At 47.1% G+C, this 27206-nt stretch overlaps 1 protein-coding gene across 1 annotated transcript; it reads right to left on the bottom strand.

Annotated features, from left to right (window-relative positions):
• Nucleotides 1-281: 281 nt before the first annotated feature.
• On the bottom strand, nt 282-23936 carry LOC144141471 (uncharacterized). The gene is made up of 8 exons (XM_077673026.1): nt 23813-23936; nt 23230-23325; nt 19849-19947; nt 17914-18285; nt 15394-16058; nt 10442-10763; nt 5111-5438; nt 282-1737 (listed from the first exon to the last, which is right to left on the bottom strand). The coding sequence occupies exons 4-8, from the start codon at nt 18260-18262 to the stop codon at nt 1302-1304; spliced, it is 2100 nt and encodes a 699-aa protein (XP_077529152.1). The 5' UTR covers nt 18263-18285; nt 19849-19947; nt 23230-23325; nt 23813-23936; the 3' UTR covers nt 282-1301.
• Nucleotides 23937-27206: the final 3270 nt, after the last annotated feature.

The following is a 27206-nucleotide window of genomic DNA, read 5'->3' as shown; positions in this document are numbered from 1 at the left end:
GACGCGTGATTCAGGGTCGCTTAAGAAGTGCATTCGCACTTAAAAATCGACCTACAGAAACATTTAAACACAACTTAGTAGAAGGATTTGTTCAGAAGCAGAAGAAATACAGCTCTGGAAAGCAGTGTACTAGATATTTCTTTTAATAACAATATGTTTTATTGTTTTAGCGTCGTGAATTCGCGAAATCGCAAATTGGCGATGGAATAACAGGTGAGGCCTGGCAGCCGTCGAAAACAATTTTATTCTCCAATAACAAGTCAAAATTGTTGCTCTTAAATTTGAGCCCGCTATACGCGATCGGAAAAACGTATAACTTACTGGCACCATGTGGTTTTTTTTTTTTTTTTGAGAAGGTCGTTGAATACAAAGCTCATTTCCCATTGCGCAAAATCTTTGAATCCTTGTCGTGGACGAAAACAAATTACTGGTGGTTTGGCAGAACCAATCACAGAAAAGCGTACAGTAACACCGCGCATTCCTGCTTAATGAGCACGCTCCAATATCCCAGTGCGGGTATGTGTCTGCTGGGGGTATGCAACATTTTGTTTCTACCGAAGATTCAGTACGCTTTCACCACAGATTACTGCTGGCCGATCTTCGTAGTTATTTGGTTCAAGCCGATTTATTGGCTGATTGCTTTGTGCAAGCAGTATCCCTATGTGCAGAAGTTTAGCAACGCCCGATGCTGCAGCATACAGTCCTGTTTTTTTGCGTTATTCGATACCCAGTGAGGGCACATTGTAATGCAACAGTTTGTACGTGGTCTCGTGAATACTTTAGACAACCTGCGTGTCTTTATTGTGCTCCATAAAATCGCCACATTGGCCAATTGTGTTTTCTTGCGTCCCTTAAAAAACAAATTTAACAGGGCACCTAAGAATTTACGTTCTATGAAGGCTACATTTATCTCCTTTACTGCTACATTGTATTTGTGTATTTACTACTCTCGGAAAAAAATTCGTTTTAAACGTCCAAACTGCTAAACACCCCTACCATATAAGCTTCATCTAAAATAGCACAGTGGCCTCAGGATTCGAACCCCGCAACCTCATTTTCAGTGGCGCAACGCCTCACCCACTGAGCCACCATGGCGGGTTACTGACGAGGGGTTATGGGTAAATAAGTGTGACTATGTATATCTAATAAAGGTTATAGTGCACAAAGAGGCAAGAATTACTGCAAGGTATCTGATTCTTGCTCTCTGTGACCTTTAATTCAGTAGGAAATTGTCAAGAAAGAAAAGAGTACAATGGTCCGAAAGAAAAAGACACAAAGAAAGAGATCAGCTCAACATCCAGTCAAAGTGGCGTACAGTGTCTCGCGTACTGCTGGACCGTTCCGTTGCCCGCACACTCAAAAACTTCGTTGAATTCGTGCATGCCCAGCAGTGCCCACGTGCAGCGCTCCCGAGACGACAACTGAATGCCTCGATCCGACCCGCAGGACAGAAGGCAGAAACGCTTGAAGAAGATCCTCTGCGCCCTGGTCCACGCGGCGTCGCTCCTGGGTTCTATCTTGGAGCCATTAAAGAAGGCTTTGCGGAGCATGTCCAGTCCGACCCTGGCGGCCCGCATCCAGGCAAACTGACTTCTTCGGTACGCTACCGTTTGCACCCGCAAGTGGCGTTCGGACACCAGTTTTATGCCGGTGGCTTGGACGAAGCAGAACAGAATGAAGTTGTTCGCCAAGCTTAGTCCAGGTGACCAGAAGCTGCCCGAGGATGTCACGTTCCACCTGCGTTCAATGAAGTTTCAGAAAATTAGTAAGGCAACCGGTGATACCACCACCCTGCTGGAAGGTTACTGCCAGCTGCCTGAAATGTTCATTCACTTCATGAATCATTATTCACTGAATCCTGTTGAGTATCAATTTGTAATTTTATAGACCACTTTTCCCGCCTAGCTCCCTGGGTGAATATAGCGCCGTAGCAATATCTCGCAATGAAGATAACAAGATTGAGCTCCTTTACAAATCTGAATTTACGTCGTCAGCGCATAGGGTAGGCCTTTCGCCCTTTTTATTTTTTCGTTCAATAAACAATGCACCACGAAGCGCGCGCCAGCTTCGACAGCCCGAGGAAGAGCTATTTTATGTTATTATTAAAAAACCTGAGTACAACTCTAGCACTGTTGAATAAAACCGTCCATTCGACATCGCACTGTAGAATGGCACGGTAGAACAGTGCCTTTCCAGCAGGCACTGTTACGTATTTACGGCATACTGATGCGAGCCCGATTCCGCTAAACATTCCGCTGAGTTCTACCAGGAAAAGATTTAAAGACCGTTGCTGATATTCTCCCTCATACAGCGCAACGCGAAAATGTGTCTGCCTGTGTCTGTTCCCCGCCGTAGCGGCTGTCACCTGAATAAAGTTTACGGGTGAGCCTCCTCCCTAGTGGCTTACGAAACCGCTAGCAATTGCTTGCAACTGCGGTCCTGGTGGTTTCTATGGACGCTACCACATAAAAGTACCTTTAGCGCATAGAGAACGGAACCAAAATACCAGTTTAGGAGGAACGTACTTCAACGACGACAACTGCGATAGTCATCACCATTGCCGCGTTTTAAAAGAGCTGTACGCTACAAAGAAGAAAAATCTCGAGTGAATACACGTTTAGGAGAATGAGGCTCTAAAACTTCCGTACTAGTTTTATTCCAAACATTATGAATTTGTCAATATGTGCATTACAAAGGTAATTTTTCGTTTGTCGGTTTTTTTGATCATGAAATGTAGGAAGAAATGCGAAAAAACTTTTTCAACTCAACATAACGTTTATTTTTTCTGGATGCCCTAACTAATTAGCTCATTGTGGAAATTAGTACTTGATAGAGCCCTAAAATTTAATGAAAAAATAGGAAAATATATTCTGCTTGAAAACATCATAGCTGAAAGGGTTATGGCAGTGATTGGTGAGGTAAAGCTGGCTGCAGTTGATGGAACGCTGTGAGGAAAGTTGGCATAAATAGAGTGAGGCTAATAGATTACGTTCATCTTGCACATCGTAAAAGGACGGGACACGAAAAAGAAACAGACACCACAAACGCTGACCCAGCGTTTGTGGTGTCTATTTCTTACTTGTGTCCCGTACTTTTACGCTGTGCAAAATGAACGTATTCCGACTCGCCCAAATTTCCGCCTTGATTCAAGCTACTAGATTACGCAGATGAGAGAGACCATGCTGGGAAAAGAGAGTAATGGAAGCGGGACGGGAATTGGATTAGCCAGAACGTAATAATGAGCTCGAAGAGGAATTCGAGACAGTACATTGATTGATTATTGATTTATTACGGGGTTTAATGCTCAGACGCTACACAGGCGATGAGGCACGCCGTAGTGGAGGCCTCCGGATTAATTCTGACCACCTTAACGTGCGCGTAAATCTCGAACACACGGGCATTTCCGCTTTTCGCCTCCATCGGTAAAGAGGCCACCACGGCCGGCAACCGAACCCGCGTCCTCGAGCTCAGCAGCACAACGCCTTAGCCACTGAGCCACTGCGGCGGGGCAGAAGAAACAAAAAAAAGAATATAGAGTGGGGACGAGTGGAGAAAAAAGGGGAAGGAGAATTGCCGGTGGTGATGGTTTCGGGACAAGGAAAGGCGAAGGAAGCAGCGAGAAAAGAGAAGTGGAGGCAGGTCGAAGGAAGGCGGAATTATGTATGGCGGAACAGGGAGATCAAAAATAAGTGAGGCGCAAGAGGAAGGGAAGGGAGGGGCGAGCATAAGGTGGATGTAAGAGGAAGGAGAGCGACCATCACCAGAAGAGGGACGGAGAAGTGAAAGACAGCAAGAGACGGGATTCTGGAAAAGGTGGGGAGCACGTGGAACCCGTCTGCAAGAATGGAGTGGGAAATAGAGCGTAATGTGATAAAGAGGTGTCAAAGGTGAGGGGCATGCAAGAAGTGTACGAGGGGCAGGAATGGAGGGTACGAGCTCAAATGAGAAGGAAAAGGGTGGATTGAGAGAGGGGTGGTGGTTGTTATAGCATGAGGGACAGATGTGGCGAGCAGAGGGTGAAAAGTGAGTTTCAAGGCCTTGATGAACGTCGTGCAGCAGGGGCGGCAGAAATGCTAGCGTCTATTGGCGCCATTTGTACCGAAGCAAGCAGATACGGCTCCACAATCACCGGAACCAGTCCCGCTGGCATAGATTTGCTTTCCTTTATATATACAAGATGTTATCAAATGGTTACGCGACAGTATTCTAAGCTACAACCGCTGCTTGAACGCTACTAACAACAACGTTGTCTGTAGCAAACTTATGTTCTTCCTGTTCTTCGCTTATATGGCTGCAAGGCCATATTATCTACATATATTCAACGAATTTCCCGGCGAATTGTTCTCTTCAACTACGCGGAAACACTTGTGTGCTGCTATTCTAGCATTACCCGCCGCGGTGGCTCAGTGGCTAAGGCGTTGCGCTGAGCACGAGGTCGCGGGTTCGATACCCGGCCGCGGCTGCCGCTTTTCTGATGGAGGCGAAAAGCAAAAACGCCCGTGTGTTCGATATATCGGCGCACGTTAAAGATCCCCAGGTGGTCAAAATTAATCCGGAGCCCTCCACTACGGCGCGCCTCATCGCCTGCGTTGCGTCGGCGCGTTAAACCCTACAATCAATCAATCTATTCTAGCATTATAATTCTGCTGAAGTATGTGTGTGTGTTCGGTGATGGTTTGTTATTTCTTTCTCTTATTTGCCTCTTGGTGATGAGGAAAATGCCACCCATGTAGCTAGAACCCATGTTTATTTGTTGTATTTTCGTTTGTCTGTTTGTTTTCGTCTTTTCTGTTTGCTTTTTTTTGCTTTCTTTTTTCCTCTTTTATTTTCTTCTTCTTATCTTTTTTTATTTGCGTGTCTTTTTTTTACCTCCCTATCCAGTTATTGCTATCCATGAGTATTTTTTACAGAAGTGAAGGCCGTTGCTGCCGGGCGACGCCGAACAAGCCCAGCTGTTGGCTTTGGCGGGCCCATTTTACTTGTGTGTGTACTCATAGATAATAAATTTGATTATTGACTATTATTCTTAAGATAACGTGCCTTCACACTCCAGAACACCATGCACGGATGTTGCGAATAAACGGTATCCGTTGCGCCCGCTGTCACGTACCGCGAGTAAGGGTCGATTGCCTCGGAGAGGGCCTTGGCCAAAGCGACTCCAACGGTGGCGTAGTTGGCTTCGGGCGCAGAGGACCCCACGTACATGAGCGGCTTCGCCAGATACGCCGCGGGCAAGACCACAGCACCCTGGGGCTCCGCGTACACGGGCCATGGGTCGGCCCACCTGCGCGCCAGCTCCGCCTCGGCCGCATCCGGTGGCCTCACCAGCATCGTCTCCCGTTGCGTCGCGATTCGGAGCGCGACGTAACTCCCGGGAAAGTTCTTTCCCGCAGGAGTGTCCCACGGCGCCCCAGGAACCAAGTACGTCAGGTTATGACCTGTGGGCAGATGTGCGTGACATGTAGAACACGAAAGTGAGATATGCCTTCACGGGATCACTTGAATGATCATTCTGCATCGATATGAACTTGCACATCGCTATTTATATTTCGTCGGTATGGCACCGTCAGTCTTATCAACATTACACACTGGATTGCACGCGCCGGAGCACAGCGTAAAACCCGACTGAAATCACACGCGCTCGCAAACCATGCGAACGAAACCGAACAGGTCCAGCGAATCATATGGTGAACTCACGTTCGCTGCATCAAAAGAGCATGATTTGCGGGACTACCTTGTGGGTGTGCTTGGCGAGCGACAACCTTCTGGCGCGTCGCTTTCGCAAAAGTGCGAACCTGGTCCGTGGAGTGTATGGCAGATAGTTGCGTTGCGAATAGCTCAGCTGGCGCCAATTGTCGGCGCTAATTAGCATTGTGATGTACTATTTCGCTTCACCTCTCTTAGACGGCAGCACCATTGAAATAGAGGAGGTTATAGGAATGATATACGGCGTCTGTCCGCGCTTCAGCTCGTAGTGGAGTCGGTAAAGCGTCTGGCACCTCCCGTTGCGGCAACGGAGCACCCGGCTCGAATCCTGGCGCATCCGCGTTTTTCTGGCGATGTCATTTCCGTGACGAATATGAAGTCAGTCAGATCTTGTTGGATGCCAACATAAAACACTTCCGTGTTACAACAATCCATGACAGAGAAACAAATTCAAATTGTGGCGCACGTTAAATTCACGGTAACGTTCACCACGCTCAGCGGGAATTTTGACGTCGCGTGGCCTGAAATAATGACGGGGCGTGTCAAGGTACGTTACCGTTATATCGACATATAACCAGCATGGAGATTCTTCTTCGTCCTCCAGAACAGCGACTTATTCGATATTCCTGTATTCAATATTCCATTGCATTATGAGATAATTTCTTGTTGACGTATCCTACAGTTTTCTTCACTTTGCCTTTGTGTTTTATATCCACAAACAGCAGCCCTCGGAGCTTACGTGTGGTTTCCCGGTCATTTTTGTTCGAGTTTAGTAGCGTTACTTTGCTCATTACTCCGGCGTACTTTACTATCCCGTCGTTCTATGCTAGGCTCCGCTAGCCAGCCAGGCAACAGATTTTCGAGGACCTATTATCATTTAAAGTTGGAGAATTATTTCCTTTTCATGACACCATCTCTTAGTGCCGAAAACATTCCGGGCATGGCTCGAAACCGCCAAAACATTTCCCGAAAGATCTTATACAGGTGTCTTTACACACCGCTTTACGAGTCATATTTTACCTTCGCTGTTTCGTTGCAATATGCCACCTTGGCTAGAAGTGTAAACACGCCGTTGTATTATCATCTACGACCGCCGCACGCAAAGCCCTACACCTGAAAAAATCACGAGGATACCTAAGCCGTCGCTATATTGTCGTGAAAGTGAAAGAATTACTGTCCAATAGCACTAATGTTCTCCTAACCATTAACATTGTAATGCCTTGACGCCTTTTTCTCCCTCCCCATGTAGACATTCTCCTAAAACTTGGGCCATTTTCCAAACTTTGAATAGAATTTAACAAAAAACTTTTCAACGCCATGCATTCTCTAGTATTAGTACATCTGGCGTTATGGCGCCGCTGTGACCCGTCAATAATGTTTTGTTGACGCGCGCGTCGTTTCTCGCTCAATTTTTGTAATAGAATTTAACTAAAAAAATTTTTCAACGCCATGCAATATCTAGTATTAGTAGATGTGGCGTTATGGCGCGGCTGTGACCCGTCAATAAAGATTTGTTGACGCGCGCTTCGTTTCTCGCTCAATTGCTGCTTCTTGTAGAGAGAAAGAGAGAAAGACTTTATTGAATTGTCCTGCGGGGGGAGGTGGGCGGGAGCCACTCAGGGCCTGCCCCCTCCTTGACGTTTCCTAAGTCGTCCCCGAGACAACGCCTTGCGGGCGTCTACGAGGTCGACGCGCGGAGGGTCGTCGGGTGTGATCCCAGTACGCCCACTAGATATCTCTAGCCCACCTTATTAGGTCTAAGCGCGCAACATGACCACAAGGGCCCCCTTTAGTCAGCCTGACCCGAGATTCACCGCGGTGTTATACACATGTCCGCTCTTCTCGCATTTCGGAAAACCCGAAGTTCGATTCCCATGCCCAAATTTACCTACTTCTCTTTTCTCCTCCACTACTACACTTTTTTCGAGCTTCCGACAAACTTTTCGTAACCCAGAGAATTACATGATGCATTTTTTTATTGTTTAAACCTTCGGCTCTTCGAGCCCTATCTTTCTCCATGATGCCGAATTTTTCACAATCATAACCCAGAGAATTACATGATGCATTTTTTTATTGTTTAAACCTTCGGCTACTTCGAGCCCTATCTTTCTCCATGATGCCGAATTTTTCACAATCACGTATCACGCGCGTCTTTGGTCTCTTTAATACCAGTGACCACAAAAGTAAACAGAGAATGAATCAAAACCATAAGCAATTGAAATATTCTAGTGACCACGTTTTCATGCATTTGCGTTGCCGAGATCGTGTCGCTGAAAATGCGATGTCAGTGCTCGGCCGCAGAAATTCTGACTGGTTACACGTGGAGACCGTTAGGCATATATAGGCTCCAATCGTATTTACTTCTGCAGCATGTTTTAGGACAACTTTTTGACTTGCAGTGAAATCAGTGCAGCAACCGTGTGCTGTGCGAAAGTATTTTTATGTTCTTCGTGAAAATAAACCACAGAAGAGTTGCTATTCAGAATTTACGTGAAATTCACGGTGATTCGGCACCGAAGGAAAGGCTTGAAAGCCATGACCAACCACACCAATCTTAATGAATTGCTGCTTAAAGTTGTGCATCCTTTCAATCGATAAATGCGTGCAAAAAAAAACGCTCAACGTCCACCGACGTTTGGGGAGCCTACTTGTACTTCAGGACACTCCATGGTTTAATTCCATCTGGAATATCAGAATGTTGGCTGCTCAGAACGTTCGGCAGTTATTTTAGCATAGGGAATAGAGGAAGACTATGTTAGTCAGGTTTAAGCAGCCTGTTCGTCGGGGATGGTGGTGCATCGATCCTGGACCTCCCTATTGAGCTCAGTATTCTTAGTCGGAGTGTCGCCAAAACTCTCAGCTCCTAAACTACTTTTTGCTATGAATGCGAAATAAGCACACGAATGTGCCATGCACGGTGTGAATACTCTTGGCTACGACGCTTTTGTCGACTGCAAAGCTGTTAATACCACCGGAGTGCTTTTGTTGTAATTTTCCGCCATCAGCCGAGTTACTTCAGGGTTAACAACGGGCTCTGGTGAAATAGGCACAATTGGTAACCGCTCCTTGAAGACACAATTGCACTCAGAAGAATCATCTTAACTGCACCGTATTATTCGTTGACAGATAAGAACGACTTCAGCAGCTCTTCACAACAAACATGAATCACATTGATAGTAAACTGAAGTGAAATAATTCTGTACAAATTAGTGAGCCATTCTGTTCTGCAGAAGCGGGCGATTAACGAAGCTGCAGAAATAACACCATTGAGTAACTATGCACTATATACCGATTATGAACATCGGACAGAACGCAAGATTCATTGGAATCAATTACCTTAATGCTAGGTTTCGAAATGCCCTTAAAGGTTACCTGGCACGGCATATGACGTCTGTCATGGCTAGACTACTTGTGGAGCTCTGGGATCTTCATTCCCATTAGGTCCATTTGTCGTTCCTTCGTGCTACACGTGCTGAGTCATGCCGGTCGGTGGTGTACCTGTGATCGGTGGCTGACAGCGAACGTGTTCGTGGCGTCAGTTAGAACTTTGCTGTCTCAGATTTGCGCGTGGTTTCCCCCAGGAGGCGTCTTTGACTAGAGCGGCATATGAGCAGCCGTGTAGAGTTCTTTTTTGGGGTTTTGGTTTTCTTGTTTTTTATTGCTTTAGCAATAGCTAGGGCACGTCGGCAGACGTTTTCGCCGTTGGTCTGCGGACACAGCGCGTCAGAAGCACATACAATCAAACAGCTCGTGCTGACAGGGGTGACGGCGGTAAGCTTGGCTGTGGTGTCGCTTCGCGGCCTCTGGCGGCTTGGCCATGGTGGCAAGGTCGAGGTGACGGCGGTTTAAGCACGGTTAGCGCTTCTGGGCATCTTTGCCACTGCGCGGATTTTTCTCAGAAACGGCGTGCGACCAACTGCCAGTAGCGGGCTTCTGAAGCGAGAAAAGTCCTTCCAGAACATCGACTCAAAACACCAATAAAGGCATATATAACACGAAAACTGTGCTGTAATTCTGTCATATGAATCGGTAAAGCACGAAAGTGAAATGTGCAGCAAAATCTACAGCGAAATCTGCAGCGATGTCTTGCTAGCGGTTCGCGTCAGGAAAAGTGCGACCTCTTCGGCCATGCTCCGTAGCGTAAACGGCGGACGGTTGCGTTGCGATGAGCTCAGCTTGTGGATCGCGAGAGGTGGAATTTGTAGCTTGATCCGTGCACGCGCGAACCCGTTCCGCTACCCGCTGGCATTTCTCTTCGTATCAAATCAGTCGGCGTTCGCGCCATTCGCCCGTCGGCGTTGCTACGACGCAGCTTACGCCAACTGACGGCGCTTGTTAGCATCATGACGCACTACTTCGCTTCCCCTCTCCTAGACGGCAGAATCGTCTGGGTCAATGAAATTTTTTCTGGCGTTTCTCCTGTGTTCCTTGTGCTGTCGTCATTTCTCTGACGGATATGACATTCTCTAAATCTTGGTGTATCCGGGAATACAACACTTTCGTGTTAAAAAGATAACTGTAGTCGATAAAAAGCCCATATCCTTGAAATTGGAACTAAAAAGCTAATTTAGATAAACTATTGCTTAAAATACTTCCCTTCCCTTAGTTCGTGCTTATTTGTTTGTTACAGGTGAATAGGCTTGTTACGGACACCAGGGAAAAATAGGGCATTTTGCCTAACGTTCCGGTCTAGTAATGCGAGGCATCCCATGGCAGTAGCCGTGCACGCATATACCTCTGGGTCGCACTCGGACGTCTTTGGGAGGCAGGTATGACTGGAACGAGGCGAGGTTCAGCTTCCTTTTGGCCAGCGAGGCCGTCTCGTCCTCCACGTCTCCCAACGTCTTGTAGTCCATCCATTTGGGAATGGCGTTGTCGCGGGCTTGCTCGAACATTTCTGCCACCTCGGGATTATTGGAGAGCTCGAAGAAGCTGAGCTCGCGCACGAACAAGTGCCAGTGCAGTTCCAGTGCCCGATTCACGGCATCCAGGCAGAGGTAGTTTGCATTCCGAGTCATAGGCGGCAGGAATCGCCTGGCGAAGTCGAAGCGCAATGCCTGCGGGGAGAGTTTGGAAACACGGCAGACACAATAAATTCTTATTAAGAAGATACTCAAACTTTGAGATCGTAGGAATGTTTGATACTGGTCCTGTGGTTTGATCCTTCGCACAGACTTAGCTTTTGCTTTGCAGGCCCAAACGATGGTAAAATATTATGGTTGATTCCTGTGTCATAAGAATCAGTAAAACACAAAAGTGAAATGTGCAGCGAAATCGGCAGCTGAGCATTATTTGCGAGTCGGCGGCTGTGTTGTGGGTGTGCTTGGAGAGCGACATCCTGCTAGCGGGTAGTTTCGGCAAGGGTGTGCTGGCGTCATTTCGCTGACGAATGTGACGTCAGTGAAATCTTGGTGTACCCGCCACGGTGGCTCAGTGGCTAAGGCGTGGCGTTGCTGAGCACGAGGTCGCGGGTTCGATTCCTGGCCGCAGCGGCCGCTTTTCTGATGGAGGCGAAAAGCAAAAACGCCCGTGTGTACGAAATTTCGGCGCACGTTAATGTTCCCCAGGTTGTCGAAATTAATCCGGAGCCCTCCACTACGGCGCGCCTCATCGTCTGCGTTGCGTCGGCGCGTTAAACCCTACAATGAATCAATCAATCTTGGTGTATCGCGGCATAAAACACCTTCGTGTTAATATATAAAACCATAAAACGAAGCCTGACTATAACGTAGTCTTTAGTATCAAAGGTTGCTTCCCCGCAAGAAGACCCTGTGCGCAGGGGTGCACCCTTTACGGGCCTCTTTCTTCGTTGTACTGGCGTTATTTCCGTGACAGATATGACGTGGGTGAAATATTTCTGCATCCGGGAATAAAACACTTTTGTGTTAAAAATATGGCGCTGAGTTAGTATGAACTTTGGGGCGATCGGTAAGCACCTTCAAATAAAGTGTAGGAAACCTCCCTCACTGAAAACAATTGTATGCAATCAATGCGTACTGGCGGTAATCACCTATATGGCCCACGATAGGCACCATACTAAACGCCTTGTAGGGAGATTAAAGTCAGCGCAGCGAGTAAGGGAAGGACGAATGATAAGAGGAACGCACAGGGAAAGTAAACGAAAGGTTTAGCAAGGAACAGGCTTGGTGGGCGACGACATTGCTCAAATAAAGTAAATCAAATTTATTCCGGCTAGAGGTGTAAGGCAAAGAACGGGAAACCGATCGACAACCAATGGACAACTTGCCTGACGAGAGACGTGGGTGCAAGCAGAAGAACAGGAGCAGAGATGTGATTCGATGGAAATGCGGTGAAGAATTCCCATTTGTAGGTTCACAAGTTCCCTATTTTCAGCATTTTTCCCCGCAGGTTTCTCAAGAATTCCCTGCAAATTCCCTTCGTTGTGGCCTCGGACGCAGACGAGGTTGAGAGAATAAGAGTTTCAGCGTGAACGATATTTTACTATATTACTATATATTCCGCGAAGAAGCATTTTTACTATACATTTCACGTTTGATATCAAACAGCATTCTCACTTTGCGTGCTAAAATTCCAAGTTGAAACTGCCAGTATGAAAAAGAACAAGGCGTGTTGGGAAACTGGGGTAATTGAGCTCACCCCCGGGACCGCTGGTGCCATCTCTTGTTGACAGCACGGGGACTAAGGTGCATCCGAAATACTTTGTTATATATTGCCGCGAACAATGCATTGGGTTGGTTTACGTTTTGTTTTTACTGCCCGGCCCCGCCTGGCTGCGTTATCTGTGTCCCAAGCGAAGCACGTGTTCCATTCTTTATTTTTATGCCGCATGGGTTATCTCATTGTGATAAGGAGAGCCTTTCGCCCTAACGTCACCAGCCTAGAATAATCTTCGTTTATCTACAGTGTTCCGGATACAATTCGACTATTCGAGAAACCCTCGCGCCAAGTGATACACTCGACTCGCCGACGCTCGCATGCGCACGTCATTTTGTTGACTGCTGTTTCGCCGCCTGTGTATTCTTTGAGTTGTTAGGACAGCACAAGTTCGCTCCAATAAACTTGTTTTCCTTGAAGGCAACTGAATCGTCTTTGGCTTCGTGACAATATTGCACAGTGATGCATGTAAACAAGCTTCAGCCCTTCAGTGGCTGAAACTTCACGCATTACTAGCTCGTTGTCATGGAGTATTCTTTCCTCTATTGTCCTTCCTGTTTGTTGGATTAAATTGGCAGCAGTCTGGGACGCTTGCCGCTTGCCGGAACATGACTGCAGATATTTGTACATGAAACCGACGAGGTGTTAAGGTATCCTTTTAAAGGAAAACAAAGCTATAAATGATGCGAGGTGCGGTTTATAGACATTGTTTTACCTTTTGTCTCCACGTCTCCTAAAACTCCCTGCACCAGTTAAAGATGGACTTTTTCTCTTTCGGCTAAAATTACACCCAGAAATTCCCCCCAAAGAGAAAATTCCCGCCATGGAACATCACTGTCGGGCAGTACACAATAGAAGCACTTCGGGGTATATGGGAGACGCTGTTGTCAGGTACCAGACACAATGAAGTTCCTGCTGATGATGGCAACGATAACAATCTGCGCTTATATCGCGCGAACGAAAAGAGCAAAATGTAGCGCTCTGATACGGGCTCAGTGAACAAGAAAGAGCAAATCATGCTTTGAGACGACCCAACTCACTTATTGCAAGTAATGAACTGAAAATATTATGCTATACCGTGTTACTGTCTTAGAGGAGAAAATTTGTACTACGTGGTACTAGTTTTCATGACTCCTAAAAATACCTCCGAAAGGACCTAGGAGCTTGCCGGCGATAGATAAACCCCAGCTTGGAGGGATCACAAAAAACATCAGGTAATGTATTTTTATTCAATGCAAGTCTGCGCCTAGAATACTTCATGTTGTACCTATGGCGATTTCTTGATCTAAGAGCCCCTAACTTGCAGTCTTTACTATACTTCGAAGCAATACACGTAGGCGGTACTACGGAATTTGTAGTGAGATAACTGAGGACTTTTCGTATTAGAAGCAGGTGTGTTATATCACCCAAACCTCCCATTTGACATCTGTTATGACACCGTTTTTCCGTCCTGTGCAACCCATGAAGGGCCCACACCTGCTCTGAGTTTGCGTCCACAAAATCAGTTCTCTATTCTCGTGCTTAGCCCCTTCTCAATTACCTCCAAATAGGCGATGGCCTTCTGCCTTTTGTGAAGAAGAAGTGGCAACCGGGCTAGTTGGTATTGCATTTGGCACATCTTGATGGTAGTGCACTTAAACATGGTCACTAGGAAAAGAGACGGCAAACCACAGCGCTGAATCACAACTGATTTTTATTAGAAGAGACACATTTAAATACTTCAACCTAAACAAATGTGACCACACATCATACATACGTCACAGTCCATAACACGATGGATTGTGACATGATGGACTGTGACGTATACGTGTTGTGTGGTCACATGGGTTTAGGTAGAAGTATTTAAATGTGTGTCTCTTCTAATAAAAATAAGTTGTGAGTCAGCGCTGTGGTTTGTCGCCTCTTTTCCTAGTGTCCGTGTTTAAGTGCGCTACCATCAAGATGTTCCAAATGCCCTTTGTGAAACCGTACCCGCGGAGGCCGCATAGGCCACTATGGCTGATACAAAAGCGAGCTACCGGCTGTGTGGCCGATTTTATTTGGCGCCTTTCGCAGTTCTCGGTGGGTAAATAGTTCCAGCAGCGTACACCCCGAGTCTCTGAGTCTCTATGTCTTCTCACCGCCTCTTTGAGCCATAGTTTTGTTCCAACTTCTTATTTCATCACTACCTCCAGCTTCCTGGGCCCCTGAACTTACCCTTCGTAGTACAGCTACTACTTGTGTCCTTAATCTGTTACCTGTTCTTCACCGTAAATGTCCTGCAGGCCTCTGCGTTCTCACATCCTCACCTCGAACGTCTTTCAATTTATTTTGACGGTGAGTGGCAAAGACAACGACCGGTCGCACTTAAGTCGAGCACGGTCATTTGAAGGAGAAACATGAACAGAAGATAATCAAAGGACAACAGTTGGTGGGTCTGATTTTATTTTTAGCTCTGTATTCTCAGTAACTTATAACTCCCTACTCTGATTGTTGTGGTGGTAATATTTCCCATGAAGCGACCTATCAGGACATCCCGTAAAGCGTCCCATACCATGTTGTTGTCGTGGTAATATGTCCTATGACCCGCACGGTAGCTCAGTGGCTGGAGCATTCTGCTGCTCAGCTCAAAGACGCGGGTTCGATTCCCCAGAGCACCACCAGCTAGAGCGCCACCCGCCGCGGTGGCTCAGAGGCTAAGGCGTTGCGCTGCTGAGCACAAGATCGCGGGTTCGATTTCCGGCCGCGGCGGCCACTTTTCTGGTAGAGGCGAAAAGCAAAAACGCCCGTGTGTACGAGATCTCGGGGCACGTTAAAGATCCCCAGGTGGTCAAAGTTAACCTGGAGCCATCCACTACTGCGCGCCTCATCGCCTGCGTTGCTTCGGCGCGTTAAACCTTACAATCAATTAAATCAATATTTCCCATGAACCGATACCCTACCAGGGCATGCCGTAAAGCATCCCATACCGTTCCTAAGCTGACGTTTGCAGTCATAAGCACTCGTGTGTGACCAATTTCTACAGAACCCTACTCGACAGTATCGTTTTTACTGCTACAAACACATGCGCACCTGGGAAAGAAGCATCATCGCCAGGTACCAGCCGGTAGTCTCCGCAGGCTCGCCATCAAGGTAGTTGAAGACGTCGCGGGTCCTGCTGTAATCTTCGAAGAGTACGTGGACCACGTCAGCTTCAGGCAGACCACTCGCACCGAAGATGTGGTACGCCTCGCTCCAGACACCCTCTGGGAACGCCTTGTCCGATTTGAGCGACTCAACCTCCAGCCACCTCACATCCGGGTCACCGCTGTCCATTGCCGCAAGCCTACTATCGGCGTCCATAACGTCGCGAGCGGTGTACTTCGCTGTGGGGCCACCCGTGTTATTCGTCAAGTACCTCACCTGCGCGACTACGCTATCGACGTACGACTCAACGTCCTCTGCTTCGGATCCGTCCAGGAACTGCTCGCGCAGGGTGGCTGTCTTGTAGAAGTGAAGGTAGGAGCCCGATTCTAACGGACGCCCCGTTCTCCTTGTGATGCCCACGACTGCGTGAAGACCCGTCTCGAACGAGACTTGTAGTGCAAGAATCAACGCGTTCCTGGATGTGTTGGCGGAAACAAGCTTCGTCACATTCAGGATGGACAGCACAAAAACAAGGTCGTTCTGTAGGTTGAAGGTGGTTGAGTTCATGTAGGTGACGCAGTAGTCAAACAGCTGCTGCCCCACTTGGAAACCTGCGTTGAGAGAAAATGTTTAGAAGCTTAAGCCTTACCTATCTCAAAGTGTGGAGTATTCAAGTTTGATGTGTTTTCTTGGATCCTTCGAATGACACTCCATGTGTCACTAAAACTACCCCGCTGCTCTCAGGAAGATATAAACGAAGAAACCTTCGACTAACCGAACACAAGTACTTGCAACGAGGTCGCACTGGAAACGCCAAATGTTTCATCTAAGCCTAGAGCACCGGCCTTCCCTATCAGGAAGTAAACTTTACTTTTGGTAACGCTTTCTGAATGCCTTCTCGACATTATGTTCAATCCTGAATATTGGTGCCTACCACGTCTCGTAAAGGCGCCTCCAGAGAATTGTACAGGATAGTATCGAGGGTTCGATGCAGATCTTCGTCCCTTACATGCAAGCACAGTGGATGCCTAGCTTTAAAAGCAGCTTCTCTCAAGCTCACAAAACCTTCCCTGCAGCTGTCAGCGACAACTGTGGGCGTACACTGAGCGCTCGAATGAACACACTTCCAAGCACGCGCGTATACACGGCCCACATTTTATGCTTGTCCAGCATACGAAAACCCACATGCCCGCCAAATCAAAAACCTTTATGCCGTCCGTTATGGCTGTAAACTGCCATCAAGTGTTCAATGCCAAGCTGGTCATTGCAACAAAACCTACAACTTATTCTGTTTGCAAGCGCCGTCTGGGATATTTTCAGTTCGGAGAGCACATTTCACCTGGCCGAAAAAACACAAAAAAATGTTTCGATGGAAAATTCTGCAGATTTTCTTGTCTGCACTACTCTTAGGAGAAGATAGACTTAATTTTGTCCGAACTTTCGAATTTCTTGCACGCGAACATGGTATCCCATCCACATTTCCTTTAGGTAATTTCATTTTACGTTTGAAGAACCCCGTTGCTTTCGCCTTCTAGTAGTATTCGAATGAACAAAGTCAGACCTCATTTTCATTCGGATATAACTTCAGAATCATGCGCACAATCAAAACATTCCTTCCACATATGCTGACAGTACAAGCTACGTTTTGGGAAAACGGTTGTTCTTTCGCGACGTAAGGGTGCTCGACATTGCAATAATATCCTGAAGAACGTTATCCTCGTAGTAATAATATCCCCAAAGCAATATTTTTTATTAAGAACTCTGTGGAACCTTCCAGCGTGACCATAACATCGATATACGAGTGCAGTGGATACCCGCCCACACAGGTAACCCCTGGAATGAGGGGGCCCATAGGCTCACGAGGGAGACAATTCTCAACCACCCCTCGGAGTCTGCAGCGCCTTCTCTTACACATAACCCTTCCCCTGAGGAACACAGGAAGACACTTCGACAAGAATAGCAAGAAAGCACTCAGAGCAACGAGTCCTAAGCTACAGCACCCGATACCCCACAACATCCCACGAGCTGCACAAGTTATTCTTACAAAGGCCCGCATGAGCTATGCCCTTACGGAAGACATCCTAGCTCGCTGGGGACACTACCGCCAACACAAGAACGCACAAGTTTCACCCGACCAGATTCTGTGCTCCCTGTGCCACCAAGATAGACCGACAATCAGCCACCTACTGTGGTCGTGTAGGGTCCTGGAAGGAATCCGAGCAAGGCACGAGCACCCTGGCGCCACATCTCTGCCGGATTGGCTGTATCCAAGGGATAACGCCAACGACGTGCTGCTTGGACTCTGGGTCTTCGTGATGGAGGCTTACTTCGTCAATAGAACTTAAACTTTATCGATCCTGAACCCCTTCCTCTATTTCCCCCAACAGGCTAGAGTGTCATCCTTTCTGTAATAAATTTATTCATTCGTCCATTATTTCGCGGTACCGGAAAGAGCAGGAGCCGCACCTTGCGCCATGTCGTCGAAAGCTGCAGGGTTGGCCCGTTGCACCGCTCCTTTCAGGGAGTCGAAGAACCTGCTGAGGGCGTCCTGGACGAAGCCGCCTCCGCCGTGCAGGCTGTTCCACCTGCCGCACACGTGCCCGTAGAAGTCTACACACGGGTCCACGGCATCGTCAGTGAGGGCGTCCAGGTAACGGATTTCGCTGAGGCAGTCGGCAGAACGGCACTCCTTGAGGAACTTGTACCTCGACTGAAGAACGAAGGCGATCGCCACGATGACTGCCACGGCGCCGAATATGACGGCGGTGCTGACCCAGCAAGTCACGTTGGCGATTTTGCGCTGTAATGGCGTCATCTCTGAGCCTTGCCCGATCAAGTCTGGAAGCGGGGAAGAAACACAATGCATACAGCTTGATTTAACCTCTGTGCAAGCTTTGTCAGCACCCTGGTGCCCCTATCATGCATCAACATCACCAGCCTATCTACGCCCACTGCAGGTCAAATACCACTCCCGTTAATCTCCAATTATCCTGGTCCTGTGCTAACTGCGACCAGTTTATCCCCGCAAACTTTTTTATCTCACCTGCCCATCTAACTTTTTGCCGCCCCTTGCCACGCTTGCCTTCTCTATGGATCCACTCTGTTACCCTTAATGACCAACGGTTATCTTGCCTCCCCATTACATGCCCTGCCCACGTCCATTTCTTCTTAATTTCTACTAAATGTCCTTAACACGCGTTTGTTCCCTGACCCACTCTGCTCTCTTCTTTCCCCTTAATGCTACACCTATCATCTTCAGTTCCATTGCACGCGGAGTTGTCCTCAATTTACGTTTAACCATCTTAGTGAGCCTCCAAGTTTCTGCCACGTAGGTGAGTACCGGTAAAATGCAGCTGTCATACAATTTCTTCTTCAGGGACAATGGTAGGCTGCCATTCATTATCTGAGAATGCCTGCTGAATGAACTCCACCCCATCCTTATCCTTCGAATTATCTCTGCCTCATGGTTGGGATCCGTGGTCCCAACTTGGCCTAAGTAGATATATTCGCTTACCACTTCAACTGCCTAGCCACCTATCTGAAACCACCCGCCGCGGTGGCTTAGTGGCTAAGGCGTAGCGCTGCTGAGCACGAGGTCGCGGGTTCGATTCGCGGCCGCGGCGGCCGCTTTTCTGATGGAGGCGAAAAGCAAAAACGCCCGTGTGTACGAGATTTCGGCGCACGTTAAAGATCCCCAGGTGGTCAAAATTGATCCGGAGCCCTCCACTACGGCGCGCCTCATCGCCTGCGCTGCGTCGGCGCGTTAAAACTCTACAATCAATCAATCTATCTATCTGAAACCGCTGTGCTTTCCCGAGGTTATTGATCATTACTTCCGTTTTCCGCATATTAATTTTCAGACTCTATAGACCTCTATAGAAAACTGGAAAGGCTGATTTTCTCAATTGGCAACAACTATCAGATCCCGTTATAACCGTGCTTCGTTAGTCCCTACACGCTTTAAGCGACCATACTCACCGGCGCGCAGGTGATTGGCGCAAAAACAAATTACTCAAAGAATCTCCCTCGAGTCCTGGCACGTACAAGGACTCGTGGAAGGCTGAATATATCCGTAGAAGCCCTAACCTTCATTTACGGCCACGAACTCCGACCCGTTAGAGCAAGGAACAAACAAGACAGAAAAAAATACCTCATAGCTGCTGAGCCGTGTAGTCTCCGAAACGTTGGGAACTTTTTTCGTAAACCTCTTCGTTTGTGGATTTGCCTTTTCCTCACGTTTGGTTCATTAAGACTATAGTCTCTTCCCCACTAACAATACCTTATTCTTTCATATCTATCACCTTCAACAGAATCAAAATGCGGACTTACACCTGCAATTCTTTGCGCATCCCCATTGAAGATATATCTCAAATCTAATTAAGCAATGAGAGGAATATTTACCTTCCTCGGAGCTAAGGTGCTTGTGCACTTCCCGTATCTCCTTTTCCTTTGGCTTTGTCGGTAGGAAACACCTTTCCTCTTGAGGCTTCTCATGGATTTCTGCGAGAAAATATTGTTGGTGCCAGAAGAGTCAATAACAAACCCCTCGTTATGCAAATGCCATTTTCGAGAACTTAGACACGTAACTCACCAGAAGAGTGATCTCTGGTTCTCGCAAATGTCCTTCCCCTATCGATAGGCGCCGTTACACCTACGCCAAATGCAGCCATTTCTTATGCTCTGAAGGACGCCATAAGGCTTCAGCATTGCGTAAAATTGTTTCCAGAGAACTAAAATATTTTTAGCGCGCCAACCTTCCTATGTGTGTTTGAAGAGAGAGACGGACGTAGGCGGGGATCTATACAAGGAAAAAGATCTGACTTGCGTGACTGGTTGTCTGTCAGTGTGGCCACCAAAACCTAAAATTGCATCATAAAGGGCAGGTTCAAAAACTGTGGTTGATTCTTCTGTCATTTGAAGCGGTAAAACACGAAATTACATTGTTCAGCGAAATCTGCGACTGAGCATGATCTGCGGGTTGGCGGCTGTCTTTTGGGTGTGCTTAGAGAGCGTCGCCCTGTTGCCGGGTTACCTCAGCGAAGGTGTACTGGCGTCATTTCCGTGACGGATATGACGTGAGTGAAATCTTGGTATATCCCGGCATAAAACACCTTTGTGTTAGAATATAAAACTCGAAAACGAACAACCGCTATTACGTACTCTTTAGTACTTAAGATTGCTTCCCGGCCAGAACACCCTGTATGCAGGGGTGCATCCTTTACAGCCATTACAGGCCGCTTCCTTCGTTGTACTGGCGTCACTTCCTTGACGGATATGACGTCAGTGAAATCTTGGTGTATCCAGGAATAAAACACTTTCATTTTAAAAGAATGGACACACAGGCAGTGCTTTGTGGTCACACCTACGTATAAAGCGCTGCCACCTTACTGGGCACGTATGTTCAGAGACGTCCGTAACCACAACTGTTGGCAGGGTGCCGCCAAGGCCGTACGCACTGCCATCTAGGAACGAAAGAAACCAAAGTAATTCTTTGAGATGATTTCGCAGGAAACAAAAGCCTATATAAATTTCGGAACTTCGTGCTGAAAAACTGTGGCAGCCTCGCACTACTGGCACAAAGACTCAGTAATCAGTAAGCTGGCGGCCTCTAACACACGCTTTTGCTCGGTAATGCCAGCTTCCTAACTCCGGAGCTTCTTCAGTTTGCCGACTTTTCGTCGCCGGTTCACCGGCGCGATATTCGAGATCGGACCGAAGTCGTCGCATCCCTTGTCGAGTAGCGGCGCGGTGGCTTTCGCTCCGCGCGTCCTCTTCTTCGGGAATAACGCGTTTCTTCCGCCACCCCCCTACCCTGAACCCGATGTTAAATAAGCTGCCTACTACTACTACTTCTGTCACCCCACATGTCTCTTCGTTGGAGGCCCGACTGTTCAGCTTCCGCGGTGGTGGATCGGAGTTGCTTTTTACCCCCGAGGTGATGTCGCGGCTTAGCTCGCATCTGCGCATCCTCGGCGTCCATACGGCGCGGCAAGGCAAAGCTTGATTGATTGATTTATTCTTGATTGATTGATCGAATTTATTTATTTATTTGTTTATTTTTATTGTTGTTATTTATGATTATTTATTTATTTATTTATTTATTTATTTATTTATTTATTTATTTATTTATTTATTTATTTATTTATTTATTTATTTATTTATTTATTTATTTATTTATTTATTTATTTATTTATTTATTTATTTATTTATTTATTTATTTATTTATTTATTTATTTATTTATTTATTTAGGGTTTAACGCGCAGACGCAACGAAGGCGATGAGGCGTGCCGTAGTGGAAAACCCCGGATTAATTATCACCCCCTGGGGATCTTTAACGCGCACTGAAATCACGTACGCACGGGTGTTTTTGCTTTCTGCCTCCATCAGAAAAGCTGCCGCCGCGGCTGGGCATCGAACCCCCGTCCGGCAAGGCCAAACTACCGCACGGCAGCTGGATGAAAGGCGGCGACGGTGAAGCGATGCTGGCGCGCGCGGTGACGTCACCGCTCGGCGAGACCTTGCTGCGCACGTTCGCCAGCCTAACCACCAGCTTAAATAGCATCGCTGATAAAACAGAGACCTCATTCGCCTCCGCCCACCGGTTTTAAAGGGAACGAGGTGTTTTTTGCAGTTATACTGTACACTCAGGAAAAGTGAAATGCAATAAACCCTTTCTACCCCTTTTTCAAACGTCGGTGGACATCGTGTGCAACAGATTCAATACAAAAATAGACCACTCTTTTAACAAAAATTAAGTTAGCTTTAGTGAAATGACGTTGCCGGTACGTGAAAACAAGACGGCGTGGCAAAAGAGCGGGAGCATCTGCAAGGAGTAAAGGATAGGCCGCACGTACGACCACTGCTCCACATAGTGTGCACAAAACCGGGTCCTTGATGAGCATTTAATGAATACTAAGGGGTCGTGATTGAACGATTTATGCTCTTAACCATATCAGATGGTCATCCAGAAACCAGATGCATGCACTTGTGTGGGCATAGCGTCTTGTTGTTTTAGTGAATCTATGGGTCAAGGAGTGTTCCGCTATTCCGCAGTGCCCGTTGGAATAAATCACACGTCTTCTCTCATCACAAAACTTGATATATGCCACAGTTTACTAAACAAATTGGGCGCACGCATTTAACTGGTTGTCGCTGCATCCGGCAATCGGATGCACTGGTATACTCGGTTACAACTCAAGAGCGGCACCCCCTCATGTAGTGTATCACTCCGCCAAAGCGCCGGACCCGTGACGTCAGTGCGCGCGCGTTTTGAAAGGGGTTTGCTATGAATGCGTGATATCGTCTGCCTTGTCTCACGCAGTTTGTTTGTCGTCACTGGAGTCGTTTATAAGCATATTAAGTAAAAAAATCACGGGAACGGCTCACGCCATGTTCAAAATATTCCCAGTAACGCCCTACTTGCGCCGCGCGGAGAAACATCCGGGCACAGTGATAAGGCACAGCGGCAACTTCCGGTGCCGTTCTTAAGTTGTCACCGAGTATAGTATACCCACGGTTGTCGCGACGTCCCTCTAGCTCAGCTGTGATCCGCCCAATGTACTCTCAGTGCCAGGATGGTGGCATAATAGCAGCGTATGTTGTGGAAAATGATTTGTCTATTATCACTCATCCCTTAATGAACCCGGCTGCCTAGTGTAAAAAATTACCATGGCCACAAGCTTACGTATGCCATGCAGTACCTCTGAAACACCTAGAATTTACGTTATGATTCTTTCAGTGACTTGCATTTCATTTGAGCAGCTTAAAAGCACATAACTGACTTGTCGGTGGAGACAGGTCGACTTGGCTTGGCACTGCCGCATCCTGTGACTCCTCGTGACGAGCCGTACCCTCGTGTCGGTCGCTGTCCAAGAGGGCTGCATGGCAACAAAACAAAAGGCATGTAAGCCCAACCAATGTCACCGACTACGGAAAGCCTAGGAGCCTTGACGAAGTTAATCGGAAGGCTGTTCTCCTTTGCCGCCACATAGGCAGTATCATTTGAATGAACTGCGAGGCATCATTTAATACAGAAAGCTGCGAGCGCATAAGCGTTGAAATCGGAGCGCTAATGTTAATGTTAAGCGAACCAAGCATAATGAAGATTCGAAGTGGGCAAACGACCTGGGGTTAACATTTTTGCAATATCGAATACGCCCCCACCCCTCCACAATTATTTTCATCAAATTCTGTTGTTTGTTCTGATGCGACATGATAAAATTAGCAAATCCAACTGGTTTTAGAATGCGTGGCTTTATGTGCATGGTACTCAGGTACCTGTGTTACCGTAATCGACTAAATTTAAGTATAAAGGATACAGCGATCCTTCTATTTAAAAAGAGCACGTGAAAGAATGAGACTTACGGCTACTTTTCTGCAACTTGGCTTTGTCGGTTCCAGCTTCAGTGGTCGGCGACCCTTGGAAGCCACCGGGAGCTTTTACCTTCTTATGAGAGCTGCTTGATAGCTCTGAAATGATGAGAGTAGGAGTCTTCGGGTATTCATTTCCGAACCATTTCTTTCTGCATCAGAAATCTGCCCGTGGATGAGCTGTCCCTGCCAACAGAGGAGTCAGTGTAGAGCGTGTGTTTTGGCTAATACACATCTGTGAGAGGTGTATCGTGGCGGAGAGGAACATCGTCGCAGCAGGGTTTCGTCGTATTGATTCCTGTGTAAGGGAATGGAGGCAAGGGTAGTTGGGTAATATAAAACCAGGGTCCTTCAATGCTTCTCTGGTCATGAAACTCCCGGCCAAGTTTCGTACGGGGACAAAGGCTACCGCGAGGGGCGCAACCGCAGATCGGAGGGCATCCGCTGCTCTGTAGCCAGACCGGCAGGCAGAAACGCAGTAGCAGCATGCCCGTTAGCACCAAATTTTTTCGCCACTCACAAAATGATAAGCCCATTTGAGCGGCCCATGACACGTAAAGCGAGAGCGCACTGCTGATAACGCGGCGAGCATCTGTTTTATCTTACTCTGTGGTCCGTTCCCGGCCAAACGCGCTGCTGCCCTCCGATCAAGGCCAGCGCCGAGGCGCGGCAGCGTACGAAGCTCTCCCATAGCGTGACGGCGAATTTTCATGACCAGAAAGGCATTGAAGGACTCTGATAAAACCTATAGATGGCTTGGGTCATAGTGCAACTGAAAAAAAAAGTCAGGTGCCTTATTGATCACTAGAGAGGAATCTGGCGCTAGCGTCTCTGAGGCTCGCATCAAGGCCGTCTGTTCCGTCATGGACCTCCTTTATACTACACGCTCGCCTTTCTTTCGTCACTGGCTCGGATTAAAAGATATTAGTGGCCATTAATTCAAACCCAGTGCCACAAAAACGCCAACAAGAGTGTTTTATGATATCTGCAGAAAATAAAGCCCGCTATTTTAAAGCAAATCAACCAAAAAAACTCTTAAGAATCCAAATGTCATGCCAATCTCAAGCCAGAAGCTGTACTCTTCCCATATTCTACCATGAAGACGGATACCAAGGCACAGTTTTCTTTTTAGTATAATCACTAAGGAACTATATGTCTGATCACTCGTTTAGGTTTAGGTTTGTTAAAATTATAATTGTTAAAATTGCTAAGAGACATGACTTCATGACGCACGGGCTCAATTGACCATCGTGCACTAATACGAAAAGTTTTACATATCCACAGAAATGTTCACAGCGGCCTATTTTTTATTAGTGTTTCTTTTTTTATTTCAGTAAACAAGTGATATATTTCTAAATGAAGCAAACTAGGCCGTTAGAAACATTTGTATGCATTCGTAAAACCTTCCATATCGGTACACAATACTTTTTAAGCCCGTGGCTCATCAACTAACAAATCCCATAGGAACGCGATCAGGTCCATCCCCTTAAGGACCTTTATGGGGGCATTTTGGGGAGACCTCGCAAAGGAGGAGGGGCAGTGGACACCATAAAATGTGGAGCCTTTCTGGACTGAGTAAAATTCCAAACGTGCCAATTGAAAATGAACTCAATGTACACGATTTGGAAGATGGGCTCAGTAGCCACAAGTAAATTTCCACAATTGCTCTGCAGTGTATTTGACTACCCAGTGCCCAAAAGTATTTGAACATGAATTCAGAGTATTGAAGTCAGAGTATTGGAAGATGAAGTCAGAACATTCATAACTAATCATCTGCGACCTTCGCGGGCAAATAGCGAGTACTGCAGAATACACGGAATGAATCCACTCCGCATAATCTAGTGTCACCTGAAACAGCAGCTGTCGCTCCCCCTTCTTCAAATGATGTCAATAAAGGGGCCCTGCAACACTTTCAACTTTTTTTTCTAAATCCTAAATCCTTGCAGAACGTAATTAACCACCGCATTCAGTACTTCTATTAGGGTACCTCAAAATACCTCAGCCAAAAATGACTGCTCTATGGCCATCAGATAACTTAGTATTGCTCAAACGATTTTCCTCTCTTTCCCGGTCTCAACGTTCTCCGACACCGGAACTACGTCATTACAGCGGTGTTGCGGCTATTTCCGGCGTTCGTTCAGTTGCAGCAATAAGTGAATGCGTTCGATAACCACACTAAAAAGTAAGCCTCAATGACAAAGCAGAGAAAGGAGGCGTACCTGCTGCGACAAGCAAATCACGCACTGCCGCTCCGTATACTGGCGATAACTATAGCTTTCGCAGTGCTTCCAGACGCGAAGCAAACAGTGAAAGTGTTTGTCGGAAGTGTTGCATAGTTTCTTTAAGCTTCTCGGTTTTCTTCTTCTCGTTCCGTTATAAGGCCAAGCTACGAAGTGAAGTGTCCAATTTGAAATTGATATCTTAGGGCCTCTGGTAGATGCTCCTCCCTTTTCTGAGTGTCGTCCCGTCTCTTTTTTCCCACGTCGTCAACATGAGCCATAGCTAGGGCATCTCCCAAAAATTACCCCCCCCTCCACTTCATTGCACTCCGGCGACAATAAACATTACTGTATGGCCATTGAGGCTTTTTTCAAGCTGCGTCTAACCTCACGGCAGCCGTGAGAATTACCCCCGGGCAATTCTCACGGGAGTTTTCATAAAAGCTGGCTGGCCCAAAATTTGCTGAATAATATTTCGTCCCAACGTAACCTGACGTAACAACCTCACCGAACCTAACGTAACCTAACCGAACGCTTCATAACCTACCCAAATTCAGTCAAACTGCAACAAACCTAACCTAACGCAGCCCAACCACACAGATCACAACCTATATTACACGTAATTCAACCCATTCTAGAAGTCCTGTGCGTCGATCTCTTGAATTAGTAAAAACTAGAATAAAAAGCATTAATACAATCACGCTGACCGAAGAATTCCAAAAGTTAAGAAAAGAACATACCAATGTCGGACTCGAACCTGAGCCTTCCCGGTTGAAACCAAGTAGTACTACACCGCAGCGCTACAAGGGCAGCAGCAAACGCTGCTTTTTAGCGAATATTTCTCCCATAGAATCTCCGGGTAGCGTTCTTAGCCAATGAGAGGCGACTGCCGAGAGAAATATCTGACGGTAACTCTCACGGCTGCCGTGATAATAGACACTACCTAATCCGTAAGAGGCCTCCACTACGGCGCGCCTCATAGCCCATGTGAAGCTTCGGCGCGTTATGAACCCCGCAATCTTAATTCGGTCGGGATTAGCCCTCATTCACACAGCCGTTTTTCACCCCGTAACGTCACCGTCACGTCATCGTCTTTCGTCATGCGCGACGATTTTTTGGCAATTTCTCGCCGAAAACGGTGCAACGGTGACGGGAAGCCGAGCAATACG

Source organism: Haemaphysalis longicornis, unplaced genomic scaffold, assembly GCF_048455015.1.
Source record: "Haemaphysalis longicornis isolate Haplotype H1 unplaced genomic scaffold, Haemaphysalis longicornis Haplotype H1 scaffold_6, whole genome shotgun sequence".
Taxonomy (NCBI): domain Eukaryota; kingdom Metazoa; phylum Arthropoda; class Arachnida; order Ixodida; family Ixodidae; genus Haemaphysalis; species Haemaphysalis longicornis.
The sequence above is the reverse complement of the archived record's forward strand: the minus strand, read 5'-3'. Positions and strand labels throughout refer to the sequence as shown.

Coding starts and splice junctions, on each gene's coding strand:
- LOC144141471 (XM_077673026.1), bottom strand. CDS start 18,262: ATGACGCCATTACAGCGCAAAATCGCCAACGTGACTTGCTGGGTCAGC. Junction 16,059..17,913: donor TTTCGACGACATGGCGCAAG/GTGCGGCTCCTG, acceptor CTCTCAACGCAG/GTTTCCAAGTGGGGCAGCAG. Junction 1,738..5,110: donor GCAATCGACCCTTACTCGCG/GTACGTGACAGC, acceptor CATTGAACGCAG/GTGGAACGTGACATCCTCGG.